This window comes from Morus notabilis, unplaced genomic scaffold (genome assembly GCF_000414095.1).
Source record: "Morus notabilis unplaced genomic scaffold, ASM41409v2 Scaffold1038, whole genome shotgun sequence".
NCBI lineage: Eukaryota > Viridiplantae > Streptophyta > Magnoliopsida > Rosales > Moraceae > Morus > Morus notabilis.
Genome location: NW_010363735.1, coordinates 1 through 24,544, shown reverse-complemented (window position 1 = coordinate 24,544; position 24,544 = coordinate 1). Strand labels below are relative to the sequence as shown.

General features: G+C 32.9%; 3 protein-coding genes across 6 annotated transcripts; 1 reads left to right on the top strand and 2 right to left on the bottom strand.

Annotated features, from left to right (window-relative positions):
* Window positions 1-70: 70 nt before the first annotated feature.
* On the bottom strand, window positions 71-4,697 carry LOC21386258 (cyclic nucleotide-gated ion channel 1). Of its 2 annotated transcripts, none has more exons than XM_024169977.1 (8): window positions 4,534-4,697; window positions 3,861-4,311; window positions 3,293-3,511; window positions 2,550-2,836; window positions 2,122-2,233; window positions 1,611-1,931; window positions 1,251-1,514; window positions 71-797 (listed from the first exon to the last, which is right to left on the bottom strand). In XM_024169977.1, the coding sequence occupies exons 1-8, from the start codon at window positions 4,608-4,610 to the stop codon at window positions 282-284; spliced, it is 2,247 nt and encodes a 748-aa protein (XP_024025745.1). In that variant the 5' UTR covers window positions 4,611-4,697; the 3' UTR covers window positions 71-281. The 2 variants fall into 2 exon arrangements, with proteins under 2 accessions (XP_024025745.1, XP_024025746.1); XM_024169978.1 differs by having other exon boundaries at window positions 3,338-3,511.
* Window positions 4,698-8,259: 3,562 nt separating this feature from the next.
* On the bottom strand, window positions 8,260-13,772 carry LOC21386257 (cyclic nucleotide-gated ion channel 1). Its single transcript, XM_010104909.2, has 8 exons — window positions 13,515-13,772; window positions 12,868-13,004; window positions 11,974-12,541; window positions 11,366-11,578; window positions 10,431-10,726; window positions 10,049-10,160; window positions 9,713-9,949; window positions 8,260-9,306 (listed from the first exon to the last, which is right to left on the bottom strand). Exons 2-8 carry the CDS (start codon window positions 12,894-12,896, stop codon window positions 8,608-8,610), a joined length of 2,154 nt encoding a protein of 717 aa, XP_010103211.1. The 5' UTR covers window positions 12,897-13,004; window positions 13,515-13,772; the 3' UTR covers window positions 8,260-8,607.
* Window positions 13,773-18,811: 5,039 nt separating this feature from the next.
* Window positions 18,812-23,571, top strand: LOC21386256 (probable protein phosphatase 2C 76). Of its 3 annotated transcripts, none has more exons than XM_024169985.1 (9): window positions 18,812-19,061; window positions 19,735-20,043; window positions 20,571-20,698; window positions 20,866-20,964; window positions 21,237-21,395; window positions 21,560-21,646; window positions 22,149-22,240; window positions 22,360-22,434; window positions 23,115-23,571. In XM_024169985.1, exons 2-9 carry the CDS (start codon window positions 19,781-19,783, stop codon window positions 23,271-23,273), a joined length of 1,062 nt encoding a protein of 353 aa, XP_024025753.1. In that variant the 5' UTR covers window positions 18,812-19,061; window positions 19,735-19,780; the 3' UTR covers window positions 23,274-23,571. The 3 variants fall into 3 exon arrangements, with proteins under 3 accessions (XP_024025753.1, XP_024025754.1, XP_024025755.1); XM_024169986.1 differs by lacking the exon at window positions 18,812-19,061 and adding an exon at window positions 19,086-19,134; XM_024169987.1 differs by lacking the exon at window positions 18,812-19,061 and having other exon boundaries at window positions 19,908-20,043; window positions 20,576-20,698.
* The last annotated feature ends 973 nt before the right edge of the window (window positions 23,572-24,544 follow it).

Here is a 24,544-nt window from a genome sequence, read left to right as displayed (position 1 = left end):
TGTAAAGGAAACTTTTAAGAAAGTACAAATAAACACCAAAAATATTTGGAGGCACAGTAGCTAAAAACATCCTTAATATTAATCACATCAAAATGTGTCCAGTAATTAAAAAATCTAGTCGTCATATTATACAACAAAATTATATGCTGATTGTGCCGTGCCCTAAAATGTCTTACTTTAATACATGATAGTAATTAGTAAACGCTTGAGATATCTCAAATGGTTACTAAAGCAGAGATTTTAAACAGAAAAGAGTCCTACCTAGAAACATTATTTCAATATCACGATGGCATCCATGCGGTGACACTTCTGATTTTCCGGTTGACGATTGGCCACTTATGCGACGGATCTTTTTGCCTTCTGCGTCGGCAGCGCAACCAAGCTTCTCTGATTGCGCTGATGGCAAATCGCTTCAGAAGCTCGGCCTCATATTGCTTAGCGATTGGGAATTTCCACCAGTACTTCGTGAGTATGTGCTTCAGATCCACTGCCTTGAGTGTCAAGGCTTCGACATTGGTGTGGGACTGGACATTTTTGGTCGAGATCGGCACCTCGGTATAGGAGGCTGAGCTCAACTGCCACTCCAGAAGTTGTTCTCCGTAATAATCGCCTTTCGCTACGATCTTCATGATTGAACCATTGCCAAAGACCCACACAAGGCCTTGTGTGACAAAAAGCATGTGACTAATCGGCTCTCCTTCTCGTATTATGTAGCTGTTCTCCGCATAGACCACGGGCTTCAGAAGTTTTATGATCTCTCCATGCACTTCCTCATCCACATTTTGAAGCTCCGGTACCTGGCTTACATATATATACACAATAGAATAAAATCTATGAAGCAAAACTAATTTATGGGAAGTACTATATACCTACTTAATTTATAAGAGAAAGAGCATAAAATTAATAAAGACAAAGATGATATTAGTAATCATTACCAGTTTTTCAATTAGATATTAAAAATTCCTTACTTAAGTTGTTACGAGATAGGACAATAATAATATTATATTCTAACACTTCTCCTTCACTTATGAACCTATAAGGAGAGGGAGAATGCAAATACAAAGGAGATAATAGGCTCACACGTGACAAGTTACAAAATTGCAGTTACAGATATGCTCTAATACAATGCTAGTTGCCAATTCATTTTAAAACATATGCTATTAGAAGGTGTGCTAATAATAATATAATATTCTACCAGCAAATTCATATTATGTTCTATTTGGTAAAGGTAGAGTGGTTGAAGAACTTGCCTTCTTCAGGATCTGCAGGCTGAGGCAGAGGTGTTGCTTGATAGTCCTCTGAAGTTCGATGGGAAGAATTGAGAACAGATTCACCATATCAACATCAACATCATCATTATTATTTTGTAATCTGTGTTGTACATATTTCTTGATCATGGGAATGATATGTTTAGGGATGCCGTTTTTCAACATCCATAGTTCTGCAGTTTCTTCGGTCTTATTCCATTGGTGTTTTTTCACCCCTGATATTATATCTTCCAACTTCAAATATATCTATTACACAACCAATATAACTAATGAATTAGCTTATCCAAATTCATCAAAAGAATACTAGCTAACCAGGACATCGTGATAAAATTAGAAGCTTACTATTTGTAGGTCATGCATGGCACAAAGGTCGCTTTCTTTTTGCCTCGAAGGGTGGGCATTTTCTTGCTTTTGTTGATTAGCTTGGAGAAGATACGGATGCAGTTTCTTTTGCAGTTTCTTGAAATTAAGATCCTTTTCATGTTCCAATAATTCTTGCATATATGCCATGATCACCGTCTTTACTTCTTCGGGCTCACGAAGCTTATGGATGGACGCCCAGAGGTCTATGTCAGGTTCTCTCGCTTTTAGTATCTTTTGAATCTCCTCTTTCCTATTGTGTCTTCTATTTTCTGATCTCTGAGTTGATAACTGCATATATAACTGCAGTCCACAAAAATTTAAGCTCTCAGTAAAACTCATGCATGTAGCGCAACATGCGACTACTTAAATGTTATGATTTGCGCAATTACAGGGGTTTGAACTATTAAGAGAGTTGGATTGCGCAATTACGTTTGAACTATTAAGAGAGATTTAAAGCTTGAATAATATGATAATTAATTTCCACACTGACCTGCAGATTTCCAATAAGATATAAAAATATAAGCAAGCCGAGAACACAAATGAGAGATGCAAAGGAGGATTCCCAGGCAGTGGAACTTGCTTCCAGGTTTGAACCAAAAGAACTGCAAAAATATACATCGGATCGAGCAATTGCAAATTAAGCAAAAGATACCATTATTAAAAGCAAGGCATTAAACACATAATAATAAAATTTATGTACAATATATAATTTTCAATATCTAAAACTTATAATGTACTTATATCGTTCATTGAACCAATTATAAAGAACTCGTGTTCTTATGTTGATGTAACTTCGGACTTTTTGTATCACGATGATAGAACTCATTGTCTTTAATCTAATTATAGCAATAAAGATTAACACATCAAAATGATTTATTTGTAAATTAAGGTGCTATGTATATTTGTATTTGTCCACACCTCAGATTCCGCAGCCCCCACCAAAAACATTGTAGCAACTTTTTAGGAAAATCTGACGAGGTAACAATACCAGATTGCATGGCTCCAAGGAATATTCCAAAGTCGAATACCGTGGAGTTAGGTGGATTTATAGGGCAAAAGTCATTCACAAATGTCAAATTCCTCGGAGGATTGTCGTTGCAGCTGTTAAAGACACTTGGAAGACATCCAACTTGCTTTTTACATGCATATTGCCAGCACGTTGTCTCTTGTTCAATGGAAAAGAGGTACCAAAATGCTCCAAGTACCTAGACGAGGAAAAAAAAGAAAAAGAGTGGAAATAATAATTTTATAAATACTAATGATCAAGGATTGATTTTAAGTCAATTTTTTTCCTGAATTAATAATTTTTTATCAACTTACCCCCTGATTTTGGAAAGTTGACACAAAATTAATAGTTCAAAGGGTGTTGACAATTCAAAAGGCATGTTGAAATAAGATATAAAATTCAGGGGCATTTATAAAACTTAATTAAAAAATATATTAGTTCAAGAAGAGGTTTCAACCACTTTATACATTATATAGGGGTGAAATGAATCCTATTCAAGATTCTGGAGTCATTTATGAAATCAATCCAAATTATTAATTTGAAGTCGATTTTTTTAAAAGTAATTGCTCGATCGTGTGAATAACTTGTTATCCTATAGTACTATATTAAGCTTCTTATTAAGATGAGAGGTAATGAAAACAGTATATATGCCTACATGACCAGCAATGAAGTAGAGAAACAAATTGAATGCCCCTCTAACCCATAAAGTTCTACTGAAGGCATCGTGAGTCTTTTTCAGTTCTTCACAAGATAGGTATATTTGGAAAACCCTTGGCGCATATTGGAACAGAAGAACCGCGTATAACAAGAGTTTCCTTGTACTCGATGGTCTGAACCCTGGCCGTATCTTCGAAAAGTATACTAAAATTACCACCTGCATAAATTACCATATTTGTTTAGTGTCAAGTCATTCCATATAATTGCTAATGTAGTATCCAACTAATCAAATCACACCACATCATCTCATCATAAGCACAAAAAAATTAGTTAAAAAATAATTCAAATTTTTTACACGACCTGGTGTGATATGATTGATTATACACTAATTGAAACACTAAAATTAGACAGAAAATTTGAGTCCCTCCGAATCTAATGTGGCCTAGACTTTATACAAGTTTGAGTTCATCTTAAAAAGTCAAAGCGAAATGTCCTAATATCCTTATAAGATAAGTTTATATATATATATATATATATATATATGAGACTCGGGTTTTATATTTTACCTGTGGGATAGGAAGAACAGCTAGGACGTCAATTAGGAAGTATGACCAATTAAATGTCGTAGCTCTAGCCAAAGTATATTTGAGGAAACCATTTTCTTTCCATTCCTTGCAGTTCTTGGAGTTGGGCATGAATCCAGCAAGAAGCTGGAAAATAATATGCAGTATGTAAGAGAGATCTGTGGTAGATCTCAAAACAAGAGCAACAATGGCCAACTTCTTGTCCATTCTAAGGCACTTCTTTTCCTCGTTTAGAGTTGGAATGTATAAGAAATATGGATCCGTTATGACTGCAATCACCCATGACGTCAGAAATATCTTATTGAACATTGGAGAATACTCTCCTTTCGGATCAATAATTTTCTTCATCGTTGATGATATTGTCATCTTCCCTGCATGTTCGTCATCTTTTGTTGAATGTTGACGCTGAACAGTGGTAGTAATGTTTGGATTCCTGCGAACAAGAATATGTGCAGGTGTAATTGATAAAGAAATTAATTTCAGTCCAAATATTTAGTATTAGAGTGATTAAATCTAATGAGCTTAGGTTGAGTAGACACAAATATGTATAGATCATATCAGCGAGGAAAAATTATAAGTTTAATTAGGATAATGAAACTTTTTCTCTCTTTTTTTGCCAAGGAAAATAAGATAATTGATTAATCAAGAAACTAACCTGCCTACTTGACTCTCTAATGCCGGTGAGATACCGCCGGTTAAAAGCCCTACTTGATCACGTTCACGGTGCAACATAACTGATCTTCCTATAATTAGTACTCACACCAGCAAAAAGTGTAGGAGAAATTAACTGAAGTGTGCTATAATTTTGGACTAAATTGTTAGAAGTATAGGAAGGAAAGAAAGATATATATATATATATATATATAACACTAGAAAATGGAGAGTAAAGGGATCAGCACCAAAATCGTTCCACTAATCTATTGCCTCGTGGAAAAGACTTGACAAAGTCTTCTTTTGCCTTCTTTGGCCTTGTGTTGTGTACTATATATGTACGTAGAGAAGACTTGACTAAAACTTAATTACTTCTTCTTTTGTCTTTTACGAGAATTTAATTTTTCCAGCTGACTAGGGACGGGGAAAGTAATTGCGTTCTGCTTGTGAACAGCACGTCTAGTCTTCCTATCATAATAATTAGATAATTGTCATCTCATGTCTGGCAATAAATTCCACAACAACTGGTGTTTTATGTTTGGTTGAGTACAGCAGTTCTGTTTTATAGTAGTTCACTTTAAAGCGGGAAAAAAAGAAAAAAAAAAGTTTTAAGGCTTAGTTCGCTGTATGTTTGGTTGAGTACAGCAGTTCTGTTTTATAGTAGTTCACTTTAAAGTGGGAAAAAAAGAAAAAAAAAAGTTTTAAGGCTTAGTTCACTGATTTAAATTTTTAATTTGAGTTGAGATGTAATTTTATATGAGAATTTTTTATTATAATAAAAAAATTAAATGTGATTATTTATAAAAGCTTTTACCGAAACAAAACTCAAATTCTAAACTCAAATCAGCGAAATAAACGGCTTCGACTTTAGACCATTAGTTTTCACACTTGCTCCTTAAAATATTGGTAAACTGAATAGAATCCTGGAGCATTTTTTTTTTTTTAATTTAGTAATCCTCGTCCTTTTTTTTTTTTTTTTTTTTTTTTGAAAGAGTAGAACAATTTGATTATTTTCTTCTTAACTAATTCTTTCGCTTATGTGGTACATAACAATTACATCATGCAATGCAACCAAATTATTTGCTGATTGTGTCATGTCCTAAATTTCTTACACATTCTTTTTCAAGGGAAATTTCTTACGCACTTTAATACATGATAATAAACGCTTGAGATCTCGATGGCTATTATCATTAAAGCTGAGATTTTGAACAAAGACGAGTTTCAAATATATTAGTTGAAGAATAATGCTAGAAATACCAACTCTAATCCTAATTTTTTCATACCAATTTACGTGACATGTGATTGTCATTATTGTATTGTAATTGTTTAAAAAATTGTCATGTTATGATAATAGTTGGCGTCTCTCCCTTTGGAATGATAATAGTTGTTCTCTGTGCATCATGGAGAACGAGTAATGATCATAGAATTAACTTCCTAGCTCCTCCGAAGACATAGACATCATAATTAATCTTTAAAGAAAATTGTTAAATACTTAAAATTTGAGTTCTAATCAATCATGCACGTTTTGCTTTTGTCTTCGTCTATATCCATGATCTTTAAATTCAACTGCAAACATATATTTATAAAATAAACGATACATGATATTCCGCTGTCTAGTTAATACACTTGAGTTTGTGTTTCGATTTGCACATTTTAGTTATAATTTGAATTGAGAATCTTTAAGTTTGTGTTTGGGTGTGTCAAAACTTGAATTTATACTTAGATAGTATTTTAATAAAAACTCAATGGAGATGAAAAATTTTAATAGGGTATATAGGTGAGATTTTATTCGTCTTTTCGTTGTGAATGCATAGAAAAAAAAATCATCTCAATCAGAATTAAAACGAAAAAGTTATAGCATTTATAAGAATAGAAAAAATATTATTCATTAACTTGAGTTCGAGTTTATGAACTCGAGTTGAAGAGAAAACTTGAACTCGAGTTTAGCCCCAAACTCGAGTTTAAACTCGAGTTCAAACTCAAATTTTACAAAAAAAAAAAAAAAAATGAACTTAAATAAAATTGTAACTCTCAAACTTTTTCTGTTTGAGTTTAAATGCAAAGTAACAAGCCCTTATTTTCTTCTTCGTGATTTTGATCATCTTTAAATTTTCTGTGTCATCTCAATATTATGCTTTCATAGTCATTTTCTTATTAGTTTGGTTAGCATGATCAGATTCTAATATATCATAACCACACCAAGATGCTTTATTTTACACTTCACATGTTAATCTTCAAATAACATCTCTCTAGTTTCTTTATTTATTGCTCATCAATGGATGGTGTTCCTTACACAATCAAACTTCTTGCATATACATTATACTTGGGTCTAAATATCGTATGAATAACTTATATTACATTGAAAATTTACTACTTTGATATTTTAAACATCTTCAAAAAATTTTACACAACTCATAACAATTTGTAATGCGATAAAATTAACATCATTTCGAAACGGATATTCCATCTTTCTCTTCAAAAATATCTTACATTGTCAATTAATAAAGATATAAGAGGGATCATATAAATTGCATATTATGTTATACACAATGTCTCCTACATTACACAAAAATTATCAATAACATGTTTAAAAAAATTTTACAGCGAGAACCACTAATGTTACACACTTATTGTGAAGTTATGGTTCATAGCCAGACAAGTTATGGACAATTATGGACAATAACTTATCAAGTTATGGTTTATAACCAGACTAGTTACGGACGAAAACAGTAATTTGACCTATTTATTAACTTATATAAACTATTGGCCTATTAATTTTAATTTATCTCAAGTTTTGACATATTTTCCTCTTTCTCCCCTCTAAAAATGCTTTGTTATGACGGCTCCATCTTGTAGATGCATTGGAAAGTTTCTTCTAAATCAAAGTCTCATTTGGGCTACAAATGTTAGCTACCTACTTAACTTTATAGAAACATCTTCTTTCTTTTTTCTCCAACTGATTAGTAAACCTCGTTTCTAGATCTGCAAATTATGCAACCCATGTTTTAGTTAAGCATAATCTCATATCAGAAGAAGATGGCCGTGTTTAGAATTGATCCCGTTTTTGTTTCACGTTTTTTGAGAGAAAAAAATGAAAATGTTTCCAAAACGACGTTTGACGTAATAAAAACAAAACGGAAATGAAAACAATTTTTTAGTTTAGTATAAAATGAGATAAATGAAAAAAATTTTGTTTTTGTTTTCTTCTCTCTCGAGCAGAGAGAGATATTAATGTATTTTTTTCTACTGAAAATAATCTCTTAATACAACTACGAAACGCATTTTCAAAAATAATTTTTGTCTGAAATTAAAAACGTTTTCATTTTTATTTTCATATAAAAAATAAAATCATTTTAGAACGAATTCTAAACACGCCCGATAGTGTTATAAAGATATTCCACCCGCTATCGCATATGAAATATATTTCTAATTGAATAACATGAAAAATATTTGCTCAATAAAAAAAAGCAATAAATTTTATTGTAATAACTTTGCGAATCGAATGCAAAGATGGAGGACATAACGTTAAACCATGCAACAAAATCTTTGCAGAATAACGTAGTCAGATTAGAATAGTTATGTCCGCAAAATAATAATCCGTAATGCATACTCTTTTGTTTTAATATAAGACAGTTTAACATGTGCGGCCAAGTAAAAGATAATTCTCAAAAAAAAAAAAAAAAATTACAAGAATAAAACTCGTTAGATTTTTAAAGTGGGTATTAAAAAATACTCGGTTGATAGAGTTTTGTTTTGAACGTCAATATTGCCATTCGTTGTTTTATTGTTATTTTTATCAAATCTGATCTTCAGAAACATGCACTACAACATCCCGCTGTAAAAAGCTCCTAATACTCAACCTAGCCTTATTTACTAATCTCACGCAAGCGGCAACTGAGTAAATTCACCAGGAAACAATCAGATATTTACATATACAACAACAATAATATACAGACCTTTTACACTTGACAAAAGAGACTTCTACCTTAATATTACTTCACTACTTCATAAGTAAAAGACTTAAAAATAGTTGCATTTCACACAACAAATCAAGCTTACATTGCTGGTCACATATTACCTAATGTTCTTCAGCAGTGAAATCTGGCTCCGCTGGCTTCTGAAGCAGCATTGGTGGTATTCTCTCTGGCACCCTCGCTTTCCGCGTGCCACTACGTCTTATAAGCCGAAGCGCATTAGCGGCAAAGCGTGAGGCGTAGATGGTGGCACCCAGACTTGGTGAGCTCCCACCAGCCTTAGCCAGAGCATCTTGCAACCTGTTCTCTTCTTCCCTAAGAGACTCCTCAAGCTTTTTCTTACTGTAACGGCGCCAGGCTGCTTGGATAAAACAAGCCGCCCAAGTCCTCCACTGCTGTGAGTAAAACCTGAAAGTGTGGCGAAGCTGCTTACTGTGAAGCCTCCGGAACTGAGAGGCTACGAATTTCAAATCATCCGCCTTCAATGCGAAGGCTTCAACTTCTGTAAGGGCTTGCACAGTTCTTGTCGATATAGGGAGGTTAGACGAGGAGTGGGGATCCAGAGCCCATGTAAGAAGTTCTTCTCCACAAAAATCACCAGCCTTGAGATATTCGGAGTTGAAGAAACCAGTTCTTCCACCATTTGTGGTCACTGTCAGCAGCCTGCCTCTCATTATAAAGAGCATCTCGTCGACCGGGTCTCCTTCACGAACGATATAGCTTTCCTCTGTGTAAAGCACTGGCTTGAGACGATCACACATTGCATCCAACAGTTGATCATCCATTTTCTCGAACATCGGCACCTAGCATCCAAGAAAATTGGTAAGAATTAAATTTGTCCAGCTTGTTAAACAAATTAAACTAGCGCGAAGCTAGCATTTAAATGAAGAACACGATAATATTTTGTCAAACTTAATTTCAAAACCACGTTTCAAAAACTATAAACAATTATTGCAAAAGAAATTGCTCTGTATGAGTTATAAGATCACTGTATACATAACGTGTAGTTCTTGCATCTTCTCAACTGGTGAACAAAATTTGCATTTATTAACGTTCTACCTTAATCATATTTTCAGGAAAACCCTCAAACTCCTTGGAAAAGCAACATATCCAGAAAAGGACTGGACTTCATTCAAATTCAAGAGAGCAAATATATGGTAGACGCAGAATCTTTTAAAGAAACAACCATAGAAAGGCCATAGAACTCACTCTCATCAGCAGAGCCAAGCAGAGATGGCGCTTGATATCCCTTCTGAGATCCTTTGGAAGATTACAGATTAGATTCTCTTCATCAACACCCCTGGTTTCTTGCCATCTGTATTGTTCGTACCGCCTGATACGCTCCCTCAGATTCTCAGGGAGCAAGCGATGAGACATCCACTGTTCTGCATCCCTCCTTTTCACCCTCATCTCCTCCAATCTTGTGGTTGTTGATTGCAAATATGTCTGTTTCAAGAAACTTAAGTTTCATCAAAACCTAATTATATGGGTACAATAACCCCCATTTCCGTAGACAACACTTGGTTCAACAAACAAGTGGCTTACCTGCATGTTCCCAATAAGGAATGAAAATAGTACCAATCCAGCGATTGAAATGAAGACTGCAAAACAGATTTCCCAAACATAGGTACTAGTTGCAAGGTTTTGACCCAGAGAACTGCAGAGCAGAAAGAGCTAGCATAAATAATCACATACTGGTATTTGGAAAATCAGTGCACTGATCTCAGCATTAACAAGTGACAATGAAATGTGCAACAGAGTTTCTTATACTTGAGGCAGAAAATTAACCAACCACACAAGGGTACGTTCTTTTCTTTGTTATTTTTCTATTAAAGCAGGAAAAACTAAGAAAATGAACGATGAAAAAGAGTTGCAGCGTGCTCTTAAAACATGAAAGAAAAACAACTTATTTCAGCACAGTGCACACCTCAAATTTCGTAGGCCCCACCAAAAACAGTAAAAGAACTTTTGTGGAAAATCAGTCGTTGACTCCACAACTCCAGATTGAAGGGCATCTAAAAATATCCCAAAATCAAAAGGCGGATTATCACTTCCTTGAATTGGACAAGAATTATTCAATAATGCTTTCGCCCCTGCCAAGTTACTATCTCTATCACAATATAAAGCATCATGGTTGCATTGAATTGGATTACGCCTACAGGCATCTTGCCAGCATGTGGTTTCTCGTTCTATAGAACACAAGTACCAGAAGGCTCCAAGTACCTAAATTAACACATCATGACAATCAGAAAGATTTTAAGAAAGATAATATAATGCAATAAGCTTTATAAAATCTAGGTTTATTATGTTAACTAGGATTTTGTAATGATTACATTTCTATTAGGACTTCCTATTTCAGTTACAATTTGCATGTGTTTAAATAGGGCTAAATTGTTCAACACTAATCAGGATTTGCATAGCGTAAGGAAAAAAAAAAAAAACAGAGAGAGAGAGAGAGAGAGAAGAAGAAGAAGAAGAAGAAGAAAGAAAGAAAGAAAGAAAACCAGTTTTTGTATAGAATAACAAATTACAGAATTCCCCTGCCCCTCTCCAATTTTTATCCAATCTTCCTCTCTTTCTATTATCCTTCACTTTCTATCGGCCTTCACTACATCCATACTCTTCTCTAGCCCAAGGCCCCAATAACGCTTCCATTAATAACCAAAAACAAGCCAGAGTAGTTAGATCACAAGATACCTTTTTAGTATATACTCAAACAAAGTACAACAGTAAAAGCACACATGCAGACAAAAAAGACAATTTTAAAGAGGGAAAATACAACAAAACCAACCATTGATATATAAGAATCAAAGATACTTGCACAAATATAACACTTTCCTAATTATAACGAAGATGACTTACATGACTGGCAAGCATGTAAAGAAAAAGATTAAATGCAGCTCCAGCCCAAGCAGTTTCAGTGAGTATTCCAGAAGTCCTTGTAACTTCTGTATACAATGGATAGATTCGGATAACCCTTGGCAAATACTGAAATAAGACAACAAATTTCAACAAGTTCTTTGTGTTCGATATTCTTGAACCTCCCAGTTTTGGAATAATAATTAAAATCACCACCTAGGCATAAAAAAGAAAATCAGAACACCAGAGTAGAACAAACTTATAGATAAACATTGTAACTAAATAAGAAGTTCAAAATAATGTGGCAAGAGACGTGACAATATTAGATACCACGCCAATTACTGCCACAATACATATTACATGCCCGAGGAACAGGAAAAAATGTGACCATTGATCTCTTATGCTAACAAAAAATGGTGGAAAAAGATCTCTTTTATGTACTACCGATAAGGGAAAAACAAAAAATGAGTATATAGCTTATAGTGGCCGTTATGAAGCTCCAACCCAGAACCACAATGAATGAGTTTAATCCAATGCATAGTACAAGCATAGCACTTAGCAGAAGTAACCCGAATAAGCAAGTAAACTCATTGGTTATCAGTGACCTTCACCTGTGGGAGTGGAAGGACTGCGAGAATGTCTATCAGAAAGTTCGATGACAGATATCTCTTAGCAATAGCCCAAGAATCTTCAATTAAAACACCTCTTCCAAATACTCGAGAAGAGGGAGCAATAAATCCAGTACGGAATTGAAAAATAATATGAAGTACGTAAAATATGTCTGTGAATGAACGCAAAACACTAGCAGTGATCTCCATCTTCCTGTCCAAGTCTAGACACTTTTCCTCATCATTAATCACCGGCACATAAAAGAACAGAGGATCCAGAGAGACTGCAATGAAACATGACAGCACAAATATCTTATTCCACCTTTGAAGGAATGGCCCTTGCGGATCAAGAATCTTCTTCTGGGAGAAAAAGCCCTTAGCCATAGCATTATCGAATGAACATGATTTAAATGATCGTCTAATCCTTTTAATCCTTTCAGAACCAGACTCAAAGCCTCTTTGAAACTTGTGTGAAACCGAGTTTATTGTCATTTTAATTTTTCCCGGGTGAATGCCATCGTCTGGAGCATACAGCACATCAGCATTTTTCTCCAAATTCCAATCCTGAAACCTGAAAGTTACACAAAGTATTTATACGAAATCAGTCAATGTTCAGTTCATGAGACACGCTTCCAGCACCAAATTGGTCCCACAGACAAACTTTAGTATCCATAAAATTGTGGTGGTAATTGTTGTGTCTCAATGGCGCGAATAGAACAAGAACGGGTATGTACAGACAAGGCGAAAACCGAAAAAAGGGCGTTTTGCTCCATCACTCAATTTTTGAGAACTTTCTAAACACCCGTAAACACAAAAACCTCTTCTTAAACATTTTTCTTAATGCTATAACTATGAACCATTACAAAAAGTAAGGCATATAGTACTGTAGAAACTAACCTCACTAATTTCTCTTGCTGGAAATTCATGGCTATAGATTGTCTCCAACGCAATATTCTAAACAGAAGTCAAACTCTCAATGAAATGATAAGCCCAAGTAACTTCTTCATTCACCAGAAAGTTCCAAAAGTCAAACCCTGAAAAGATAATTGAAGGAAAAGGACAACTTCATATTAGCAAATTTGGTTTCGCCGTATAATTACCAATTTGTACAGATTAGAAACAACAAAAAAAAAAACTCACTGTAAAGCAACTCCTGGCACGTATTATTAGGCAAACTTAACAGGGGATTTTGTAATTAAAGCATATTTTTGGCACTTTTGCCGTACATTTATCGATTACACTGAAACCAGAAGCACAAGAGAATCGTAGAAGCACAGAAAGGGAAAACCCCATCCACCAAAAATGGGGGAAAAGTTGCACGTGTTAAACAAACAGAAACAGCCCTTTCTAATTCAATTTTTCCAGAAAAGAACCAAACTTGAGAAAAATAAAACATTTTCCCCCAAAATTTTCGGAAGATTTCAAAATCAAACCTTGTTTGTTTTATTGGAAAAAAAAATACATACTTTCAAAACTTCAATAACCTGTATATATTTTCGAAAAAAAAAATCAAGGAGAGAGAGAGAGAGAGAGAGAAAACAGACCAAGGAAGGAAATCAGAGTGAGGAGAGAACCAGGTTGTCCATGGTGGAGGCTCCCATGGGGCTTGGCTGGCTATCAAATGAAGGAAGATTAGATTTTTTGTACTTGTTGTTCGATGACTTAGAGAGAGAGAGAGGAGAGAGAGAGAGAGAGAGAGTGAGGGAGAGAGAAAGTTCGCGGAAATGGAGAGCGGGGTCGATAATATGAGTCGGCTTTATCTCTCTGATTAAATTAAAGAGAGAGAAAAACAGAGATGAGTCCAATCCAACACCCAACAGTGCGCAGTGCAGTTGGGGTTGGGGATGGAGCCAAGAAATTCTTGTGGGTCTGGGTCCCACTCATCAAGCAATTTGCTTGCCGAACAGTTCCTCTGCGGTTGCTTACTTTGCGATGCGTACTCTGACGAATCAAAATCAACAAAAATAACCAATTTCCCTTTTAAAAAAATTCAAAAAAATTCAAAATATCAAAAGAAAAATTATATTGGTACTCCTTAAAAAGAAGATTAATTAGTACTTCTCAGAAAAAAAAAAAAAAGAGTTAGTTCAGAAAAAAAATACATCAATACCAAATAAGAGTTGAGGCATGGCATGGAATATAATTCTTTTTCTTTCAAACAAATTGTAAAATAATCATCTTTCCTATTTTGTAGAATAAGAAAATTGAAAATAACAAAAAAAAAAGTAAGATTTAGTCAAGTCCTAACCTAACAACCCCCTTCCAAAAAAAAAAAATGGTCTAACCTAACAACCAATTTAAAAAAAAAACACAGTATATAAAAGAATTTTTTTAAAAAAAATCTCACCCTAACAATAATCACACATAAATTTTAAATATTAAGATTATAAATTCAAATTCCCCCTCATCAAAATTTGTAAAACCAATTTTCTAGACTAAAATAAAATATTTTGCAAACCATATAAATAAATTATTCGGCGTCACACAAATAAGACATTTGCAAACTATATAAACAAATTCTTCAAATATATTGTATTTTTTAGATTTTATTTTAAATATCTTATAATAATCAAAGTAATTACTGGAGTAATACCGGACCTTATGATGGGTTAGTACGCAGACATGAGAATTGCGGGGTGGGAGCAAGCAGCACGGGAGAACTGTATTTTAAAAATAAAATAAATAAATAAATAAAGTAGAAAGTAGAAAGTAAACGCAATGAATTGCACAAGTCAAAAAAGGCAAGCCTTTAATTTCCTTTTATTTATTGACCCCCACTACTTGTCACGGACGACTTCTGCCTCAACCTTCTCGTTATATATTTAGGACTCGTTTAGTTTATTAATTTAAAATTTTAATTTGAGTTAAGATATAATTTTATATAAAATTTATTTTACTGTAACAAAAAAGATGTAATCTGATAGCTTTTATTATAACAAAATTTAAATCAGTGAAATGAACGAGACTTTACTTTTAAAATTATGTTATTTTAACATGACTCTAATTGTATTTAATGTTGAGAAACATGCATTATCAATATAAATAATCTTATCATAAAAAGCTCATTTTTATGTTGAACAGTTTTCATTAATCATTAGCATTCAAAATTATAGACTTTTGAGTAATTTGTGGCCCCGTTAATTTCACTAATTCGAGTTTTGTTACGGTAAAAAATTTTTAAAAACAGTCACATCTAAGTTTTTTGTTACAGTAAAAATTCCTCACATAAAGTCACATCTCAACTCGAATTAAAAATTTAAATCAACGAACTAAACGGGTGTATTTCTTTTCATGGTTCTTTACTTTTTGGTTGGAAATTAGTGCTTGTAGCAATTGTATTGGTTATTAAAATTTGGTTTGACTATTAGTGCATTTATAAAATGTTGGGCCTGTTTGTTTCCGTTTCCATTTTTCACAATTTTTTAGAACGAAAAATAAAAATGCGTTTGGCGTAAAATTTTCCAAAACTTAAAAACAAAAACGATCTTATCCTTATCTAAAAATCTGAAAACGATTTATTTCCCTTTTCGTTTTCTCTCTTCAGCTCTGTGACCATTTGCCATCTGCGTAAAAATTAAACTACCAAACACAATTTCAGTTTTTTTAAACTGAAAATAATCTCAAAATAAAATTACCAAACGCATTTTTAAAAATGATTCAAAAATAAAAATAAAAACGTTTTCGTTTTTATTTTTATACAAAAAATAAAAATATTTTGAAACTAATTCCAAACGCACCCGTTATGTTTAGTATTTGTATTGTGCCGTAGCTTGAAAAACAATGCGGTACACAAATTAATATTGATAAATACTTTAGTCATTTTGTTGTCAAACAACTCGAGTCAATTATTCTTTCCCTCTAAAATATTCTCGTTTGACTGAAAAAATATTATTATTTACTATAATAAAAGTTTGGTAATAGTATATCAGTTAATGAATATTCTTAAACGGTCGTATTCTTATCACGTTTATATCTTATTTAATTGTGTTACATGATATGGTGTATATTTTTTAATAGGAGTTTTTTTTTTTTTTTTTTTTTGTCACGGAAGTTGGGTAAAGTTTATATATATTGAATTTAATATAAGACCTTCTGAAAAAGTAATTAAATGTTTTAAAATAAACAAACTATTGACTTTTTTAAAGGCAAACAGACGATCGATCATTGAAGTTCTTTTATAGGGAGGATCAACTAAAAAAAAAGAAGTGAATTTGTAAAATTTGCGACTCAAAAAGACCCTATGCCCCTGTAGGCCAATAGGATTTTATTTTATAGATCAACGAATCTAATTATTTACTTTCCATGAAAATGATATCTAGAATAAACGATATTAATAAAATTAGTACGATATGTATTGTTTTTAATAAAATTACTACGATATGTCAATTACCCATTCATGACATCTAGGATAAGCGATATATTTGTTTTTTGCTAATCAAGCGATATATTTGTTTTTATTAAAATTACGAAGATATACCAATTACCCATCCTAAAACCACAATTTTTTTTTATTAGTGACACTGGTAGAGTGTTGGTTTTCATCTTTGTTTATTGAAGCAATTGTCGTTTTTTAATATTATAGCCGCTTCGTTTGATGTTTTTGTTGTCGTTCTCGCCTTTAATGTCGTTTGTCAAGTTTTGTTAATTATTGTTTACGCCTTTTTTTTTTCATTTTCGTTTTGTTTTTATCATAAAAAATACCACGTTTTACCCTTTTATCACCTCGTATCACGACTTGGGATTACAAAATTGAGAAATCTGGGTGAACCCTCTCACTAGAGAGGAATAAAGATTTATGTCTTTTTAAATCACTATTATATAATATATATTTTTTATGGAACTATTATATAATATTTTTGCTATTACCTTTTTTTTTATTATTAACTTAACAGGGGGAAAATTTTAAAAATGACGCAAAACTGAAAAATTAATTGAATGAGACAAATTTCCTACTTTTCTCGACAAAAATAACAGCAAGAAGAAAACATGTAGGTAGAGATGCAGGGTTAGGTTTTTTTTTTTTTTTTTTTTTTTTTAGAAGTGCAAGCTAGGTTAGGTTGATCCCAAGAAAATGTACATTTGCCAACCCAACAAATTTCAGTAATCTATATGGAGTTAGACACAAGTCACAACATATAAACTTCGATAAACAACATGGCGTTTTCTCTAAGAGTGAGTTTGGTTAGGGGGAATAGAAAAGAATGGAAATGAATCAAGGTTTATTCTCATATTTAGTTGGTTTTAGGAAAATGAATGGTCATTCAAAATGGAATGACTTTTTCATCAAATGGGTGAATCATCATTCATTCCTCATATGAGAGGAATGTCCATTCTAAACTCTTTTAATTTTCTTTTCCATCATTATCCTTGAATATTATAATTATTATATTAATATTTATAATATAATTAATATTATATTATAATAATTTATATAATATAATATAATTATATACGTATATTATATCATATTTAATATTATAATAATATCTTATATTACGTATTATACATTGTAATTATATTTATTAATATAATATACAATATAATTGTGATATTGTAATTAATAATAATTATATTTATCATTATAAGATAATATAATATAATATACAATTGTGATGTTGTAATTAATAATACTTATTATAATTATATTTATCATTATAATATACTATAATATAATATAGTTGTTATATTTTATAATATTATAATTAAGTATTTATATAATTACAATATAAATTTATATTATAATAGATAATATACTATAATTAGAAATGATAATATACTATATTATATATTATAATTATAATATGTTATATATATTAATTATAATATGCTATATTATATTAATTATAATATGTTATATTATATTATTACATTTTATAATTATACTATATTTCTAATAATATAATATAGTATAGTTGTAACATTATAATATAAAATAATCACAATATCATTATTTTATTATATTATATATCATTTTATATTATATATTAGATTGTATTATAATAATAAATAATTATATAACTATAAATATAATTATATATATTATATCTTTATAATTTTATATATATAATATTAGTTATTAAATGATTATACTAATATATATTATATTAGTTATATTAACATGAGAGATAATTTTGTCAACATGAAAATATTCATATCCCATTCTATTGCATTTGTAAAAGTAGAACTAAATAAATGAATTATCTTTTCTTTCCATTATATTTCATTATCATTATCATTTCTATTTCTATTATCATTCCCCCACTTCAACCAAACACACCTTAAGTGTTGCTTTTCTTTGAATCAAAGTTGACACGTCGTGTTGCAAGGGTGAAAATGGTACTTTTTTTATTTGCATTAGGGTCAAAATAGACCTAAAGTGTGTGGAATTACCATTAACTCTATGGTTTTTATTTGAAACTAAAAAGAATAATCCTCCTTTTCATTCAAAAGTAGAAAGAATATCTTTTCTCTATGGTTTTGAAGGCTTTTTTTTTAAGTGGTTTTGAAGGCTTTTTATTTGCTTAAGTTAACAAACTACCAAACAAACGGTTCCCATTATTGCTTCTAGAAGTAAACAAAGTGAAAATCTCTCTTTTAATCATTCAAATAAAATATATAAAAAAAAGGGTTTTTTTTCTTTCCCATAAACATAAACAAAAACAAAAACAAAAACAAAAACAAAAACCAGCAATAATAGGCGAACGTGTATACTAGGTGGACCTCCAAAGGACCAAAACGAGACCGGGAATACAAAAACGTGGTAAACTTTGATTGGACAGTCAAAAGGTATTGTGAAGTTGGAAACAGAAGATAACATTGCAAAGCAGGAGATGCATGATGAGTGACACGTTGCCAGCGCTCTTCGGTGCCAAAGCTACAACATTTCGCCATTTTCCCTTCTCCTCCTCCTGCTCTCTATCTAACCATGATTAGGGTTTCAGATTCTCTCAATTTCTAGAAAGAGAAAGTATTTCAGTGTACGATTCGTACATTTTTGTGCGCGTATGTGGGAGTTGATTGGAGCAACTTTTTCTCATCTTCAGATTCGAATGTTTGCACTTTAACGAGCCACGACCAGATCGCATCACTCGGTATATTCGATCTTATCCGACAGTTGTTTGGATTTGGAGCTCCGAATCGAAGATTCTGAGCGACAAATTTGTAGTAATGATCCTGTTTAGCCTTAATTTAGTCAAAAAAATGATCTAATTCCATTTTGTGATCCATTTTGTGTGTATATAGAACTTATTTGATTGATTCTTGTTTTTTCCACCTGATTTGTTTGGGAGAAAGTTAAGGAAATTGCGTTGAAAGCGAAAAAGGAAGTGTGGATTTTTATGTGTGTTTTTTTTGGGCTTTCAGATAAACTCAGGATCAATGTATGATTAGTGGAAATAATATTTTTTTTTTTTTGGAGAGATGAGTACGTCCTTTGTGAATCGTCGGATTCCGTCTCGTTTCACTCCTCATTTATTTTTGTTTAATATATTATTTGAAAAGTATATAATGATATCTTGATAGCGACTAGCAAGTCTTTTTTCTCATTTCTGAAATTGCGAGTGATAAAGTTCCAAACTTCCAATCTTGTGTTTAATGGCCTATTTGATTGTGAAGGTGATGAATTTTCATTATTATGTGCACGGAGAGGGTAAAAATTGGATAGTGAAACTTAAAGCTTTGTTAGTTCCTCATGATTATCACTTTAGGACACTTTAAATTTTTAAGTAGTTTAGTAATGGTAATATTTACGTGGTTGTTGGCCAGTTAATTACCAAATATCTGGCTTTGAAGGCCGGGTTGGACCACTTAGATGGTATGCAAAAGTTGCTTAAGGAATGTGATTGTTCAAGCTGGACAAATCAGAGCATTTACGCGAAAGGCGGTGCAATTGAGCAATACTGGGAAGAACTTTAATGCAGGTCTCAGCTTAACGAATTGGTGGAATCGTGAATTTAAAATGAGTTTGAGGATGATGGTTGATACAGGCGCAACGGAGAAACAGGGGCCTACTGTTGATGCATTCCCAGAGAAAGACGAAGAAGGAAGCGGATATTCCAGTGGAGGATGGAAAAGGTTAAAATGACTTCTTCTCATATTTATTTTGAATATATTGCTTGTTCATATGGAAATGGAGGGTAATATTTTTACACTCATTGTGTGCAGAGTTTAATGCCCTAGACGAATGTCTATGTGTCGATGTCTTGTATAAGCTTTGCCTGAAATGTTACATTGAATTTCTTTTATGAATTCAGGCAATTTTAAGTTTTCACTAGATACTTATATTTTTTATTCGTAAGACTTCATTTACTAAACAAGCTTAAAATAGAATGTTTCTGTATCTAATCCTGGATCCAATTTTTATGCCGTCAAGATCTCAATACCTCAATACGTTGTTAGAATAAAGCTAGAGGGTCTGAAGAGTTTCTATACTTTTTCTTCCTCTCTTCTTTCCGTGGTAATGCGTTCTTTTCTCTAGCCCAAATCTGAGGTTCGATTGTCCCTTGAAATTAATATATTTTTCTTTGGTCTGTTATCCATTTCCACTGCGGTTTCATTTCATTATGGATTACAGTTGTCTTCTTTCCTCGTTTTGTTGACAGTGAAGATGGAAAATTGAGCTGGGGGTACTCAAGTTTCAGAGGGAAGAGAATGACTATGGAGGATTTCTATGATATTAAAACGGCCAAGATTGATGGCCAAACGGTCTGCTTATTTGGAATATTTGATGGTTTGTTTTTATATTATGAAATTCATTTGTCGCACATTTATGAGGCTCTAGTTCAATATTTCAGCCTTTCAGGATCCATTCTTAGGATATAGGCTAGTGATTTTTCCTTCACCCTGAAGCTGATTTACTTTTGTATGAGTAGAATAATTGATGATCTTTTCTCTCAGGACATGGTGGATCCCATGCTGCTGAATATTTAAAAGAGCATCTCTTTTTGAATCTCATGAATCATCCACAATTTTTGACAGATACCAAATTGGCTATTAGTATGTTTCATTTCCTTGATTACTTCTTTTTGTGCACCAAATACTGTGAAATAGCAGTGTGACGTGATCGTAGCATAGCCTTTTTTCTGATGCAGGATCCCATACGATTGAAATGTTAAATCAAATATCTGTTTGTTTTGGACAAGCTGAACCACATAGAACGCTTTTAAGTCTATCTATACTGCTATTAAGGTGTGGGATCCTGCATGAGGTCCTGTTTACCCTGCGACATAGGCTTCTGTTATTATCTTCTAACTTAGTTAAACTTGCAGGTGAATCGTACAAGCAGACTGATTCTGATTTTTTGGAGGCCGAAAAAGATACTTATCGTGATGATGGTTCTACTGCTTCGACTGCAGTCTTAGTTGGTAATCATCTATATGTTGCTAATGTTGGAGATTCTCGTACGATAATATCAAAGGATGGGACAGGTATAAACAAAATATTATTGAACCGTGTTGAATTACTGTACACTGAATACATATGAATAAGCATGTAGATAAGAGATTCAACATCCTAATATTGTGAATTTAAAATTAGAGATATGGGACTATCGGATGGATTTCTCTAAGCAGTTGCTTTTCTCTTTGGGCAGCAATACCTCTCTCCGAAGATCATAAACCAAATCGAAGTGATGAGAGGAAGAGAATTGAAAGCGCAGGTGGTGTGATAATGTGGGCAGGTACATCCCATGTTTAACAGAAGCTAATAAAACTATATGTCTCTATGTGCATTACTAAGTTGAAAGATAATCATTGCTCATAGCATTTTCTCTCATTTGTAACTAAATTAATGCTCTAGGTAATAAAATCAAGCACAGAGAATGGTTTAATTAAAGTTAGGCTGTTCTATAGTGTCCTACCAATCTCAAACTTGATCTCTTCTCTATTATTTGTTGGAAAGCTTGATCGTTCTTTTAAACTATTTAACTATTCATGGCTTCTGGAGAGGTGGCGGTTGACAGAGAATCTTTTCAAATGGTTTTGATCCTTCTGTTATCATTTGTTTCCCTTCTGATTAATTTGTGGAAACATGACCTTCATTGCATTATAGTTATGCCTAATGATTTTCTCACGGTTGCACAATAAAAATGTCTGGCCATTGGTCAATTGTAGCGAATTAGGATGAAGCAATTTTGATAAATCTCCACTGGTATGATTAGGGTTTTGGGGTTATACTTTCAGGTACTTGGAGGGTAGGAGGTGTGCTAGCCATGTCTCGGGCTTTTGGCAACCGCATGCTTAAGCAATTTGTTGTCGCAGAACCAGAGATCCAGGTTATTGCTGAAATTTCTTGTTGGAATGAGTAATTTATCCTTTAATCTATACGACAAGTACTGCTGAATTTATTGTCATGGATTGCAACCAAGCTAATTAATGCTTCTGGTCTTCTCAGGATCTAGAGATAGATGAAGAATTTGAATTGCTTGTGCTTGCCAGTGATGGGCTATGGGATGTGGTACCCAATGAGGTAAGGCTGCTCCTTCTCTCCCTCTTCTCTTCTTCCTTTTCAGCCACATGCATACATTGACATGCGTCGCTGGCGCATACAGTAGTTATTACTGGCAATCTATTTCCCTACTACCATAACCCAGGGAAAAACTGTTATTACAAATCATATCCGATCCTCCTAAAGAAAACATGCTCTAAGAGGTCCACCTGGTAGTTTAGGCGCTGGGTTGCCCCTTTCCCTTTTCTTTTTACTTACCTGACATAGCAAGAATAGATCACCGAAACCATAAATAGCTTGGACTGTATAGTCAGTGTCATTAGGAAAAATGAAAATTGAACCTATTTAAGAAACATCATCTTAGAGATGGAGGACAGTCAACAAGTTGACTTGTGGATTTTTTTTTTTTTTTTTTGATACCCAGAGATCCCCCGAGCCCACTTGTGGATGTATTATTCTACAGTCCCCTCACAATCAGGGCTTCAAGAAAGAAAAATGCAGAAAAAATGGTCTAGGTTTGGTTTTACTACACAACACGCATTTGGATGTCAAGTGAACACATCGTAGCAGATAATACTCAGGAAAATCGAGAGAACTAATCGAATTGCAACCCAAAACCGCTCGTCAATGAGATTGCAATGAAATTTCGTAACTTTCATTTTGGGCGTGTTAATTGAATATCTGTTCATGTTTGGTGTCAGGATGCTGTTTCACTTGCTCGCGAAGAAGAAGAACCCGAGGTGTCAGCCCGAAAGTTAACGGAAGTCGCTTTCACTCGTGGCAGCGCAGACAATATAACATGCATTGTGGTAAGGTTCCACCGCGACAAAGCAGTTGCATCCAGTCCCCAAGACGAGTGAAAAAATAAAAAAGAAAAAGGAACAGGAAAAAAAAAAAATGGCATCTGTAGATTTTAGAAACACAGAGTGAATAATCGAACTAGTCCACACATGCAAAATGGCTGATTTGCCTCTTTTGGAAAAGCTGGCTATTGTTCATTCTTTTGTTTGTCTCTAAAATGACTCATCTGTTTCTTTCCGGGACACATCCCATGTGTATTCTTGATCTGTTGACCATGTTGTAGGTGTCATTTGGGGTCTTTTTGTCTTAATAATCTTTTTAAGCTAATAAATAAAAAGCACGAGGCTTTATCATTTTTGTTTGAAGGTTACTAGTTAGACTGCTCATGAAAATGTGATAGTGTTGGTTTAATACTTTTTTTTTTTGGGACCTAAAAGCGAAATTAAATAAATAGCAACAGACTGAATAAACTAGTATGGACTATGAAATTAAAGATCACTGATATAGGTAAAATTCTAAATTTATAATCCACCGAAAAAAAGTCTAAATTTACAGTTATTAATCGTTTGCTTAAAAAAGGGACCAAGCTTGATGATTGGAGAACCCGTGTATATCTACATCTACATAATATAAAGGAGTGGATATTTGGTTTCTCTCTTCACTTTCGTTAGCAAGAATTACATTTCAGTGGAGGATCTTCTGCTCCTTGAGAGTCGCAACCTGAGAAAAAAAAAAAAAAAAAAAAACTCATAATTATTCGTAGATCAAAAATTTAAGAATAGAGGATTTCATGAAATAAATAAATAAAACATGTCTATTGATAATAGCTGAAGAGGATAATGTGTTTCAAATGTAGCAAGTCCATAATGCAGCCAAAAAAAAAAAAATGTAGCAAGTCTAGGAAAAGTTTTTTGGTTGACTTAAAAGAGGGGTTACACAGTTCAGTGCCAATTCCAACAAATCTATAATTCTTACAATGAAACAGAGAGAGCTAGTAAAGAGGGAAAAGTATGTTTTACCTGGGTCAGATTTTGAAAATCTAAGCACATCTGAATTAGGGGTGAAGCCTGCATCTGCAAGATCTGTTGAAGAATACTTTTTTTTAAATATATATATATATATATATATGTGTGTGTGTGTATATATAAAGCAATTGGCTATTCTAAAAAAGTAATATAAAATAAAATAAGAGTGGGGGTATAAAAAATTGTTTAAAAAGGGATTTACCTGGTTCTTGTATTGAAAATCCAAGCTCTTCTGAATTAGGGAATGAACAAGTGAAATCTGCATCTGCAATATCTGTTCAAAATAAATTTAAAAAAAAAAAAAA

What these genes read in the sequence shown, in the direction of transcription:
- LOC21386258 (XM_024169977.1), bottom strand. Translation starts at nt 4,610, where the DNA reads ATGTTGCACCGTGAACGTGATCAAGTAGGGCTTTTAACCGGCGGTATC. An exon ending in TTAGAGAGTCAAGTAGGCAG is followed by an intron (nt 4,312 to 4,533) that starts GTTAGTTTCTTG and finishes TCTTGTTCGCAG; the next exon opens with GAATCCAAACATTACTACCA. An exon ending in TCTACTTCATTGCTGGTCAT is followed by an intron (nt 2,837 to 3,292) that starts GTAGGCATATAT and finishes TTCCTCGTCTAG; the next exon opens with GTACTTGGAGCATTTTGGTA.
- LOC21386257 (XM_010104909.2), bottom strand. Translation starts at nt 12,896, where the DNA reads ATGAATTTCCAGCAAGAGAAATTAGTGAG. An exon ending in CAGCAAGAGAAATTAGTGAG is followed by an intron (nt 12,542 to 12,867) that starts GTTAGTTTCTAC and finishes TGTAACTTTCAG; the next exon opens with GTTTCAGGATTGGAATTTGG. An exon ending in GCTTGGCTCTGCTGATGAGA is followed by an intron (nt 9,307 to 9,712) that starts GTGAGTTCTATG and finishes CTTGGATGCTAG; the next exon opens with GTGCCGATGTTCGAGAAAAT.
- LOC21386256 (XM_024169985.1), top strand. Translation starts at nt 19,781, where the DNA reads ATGGTATGCAAAAGTTGCTTAAGGAATGTGATTGTTCAAGCTGGACAA. An exon ending in TCCAGTGGAGGATGGAAAAG is followed by an intron (nt 20,044 to 20,570) that starts GTTAAAATGACT and finishes TTTTGTTGACAG; the next exon opens with TGAAGATGGAAAATTGAGCT. An exon ending in AGATACCAAATTGGCTATTA is followed by an intron (nt 20,965 to 21,236) that starts GTATGTTTCATT and finishes TTAAACTTGCAG; the next exon opens with GTGAATCGTACAAGCAGACT.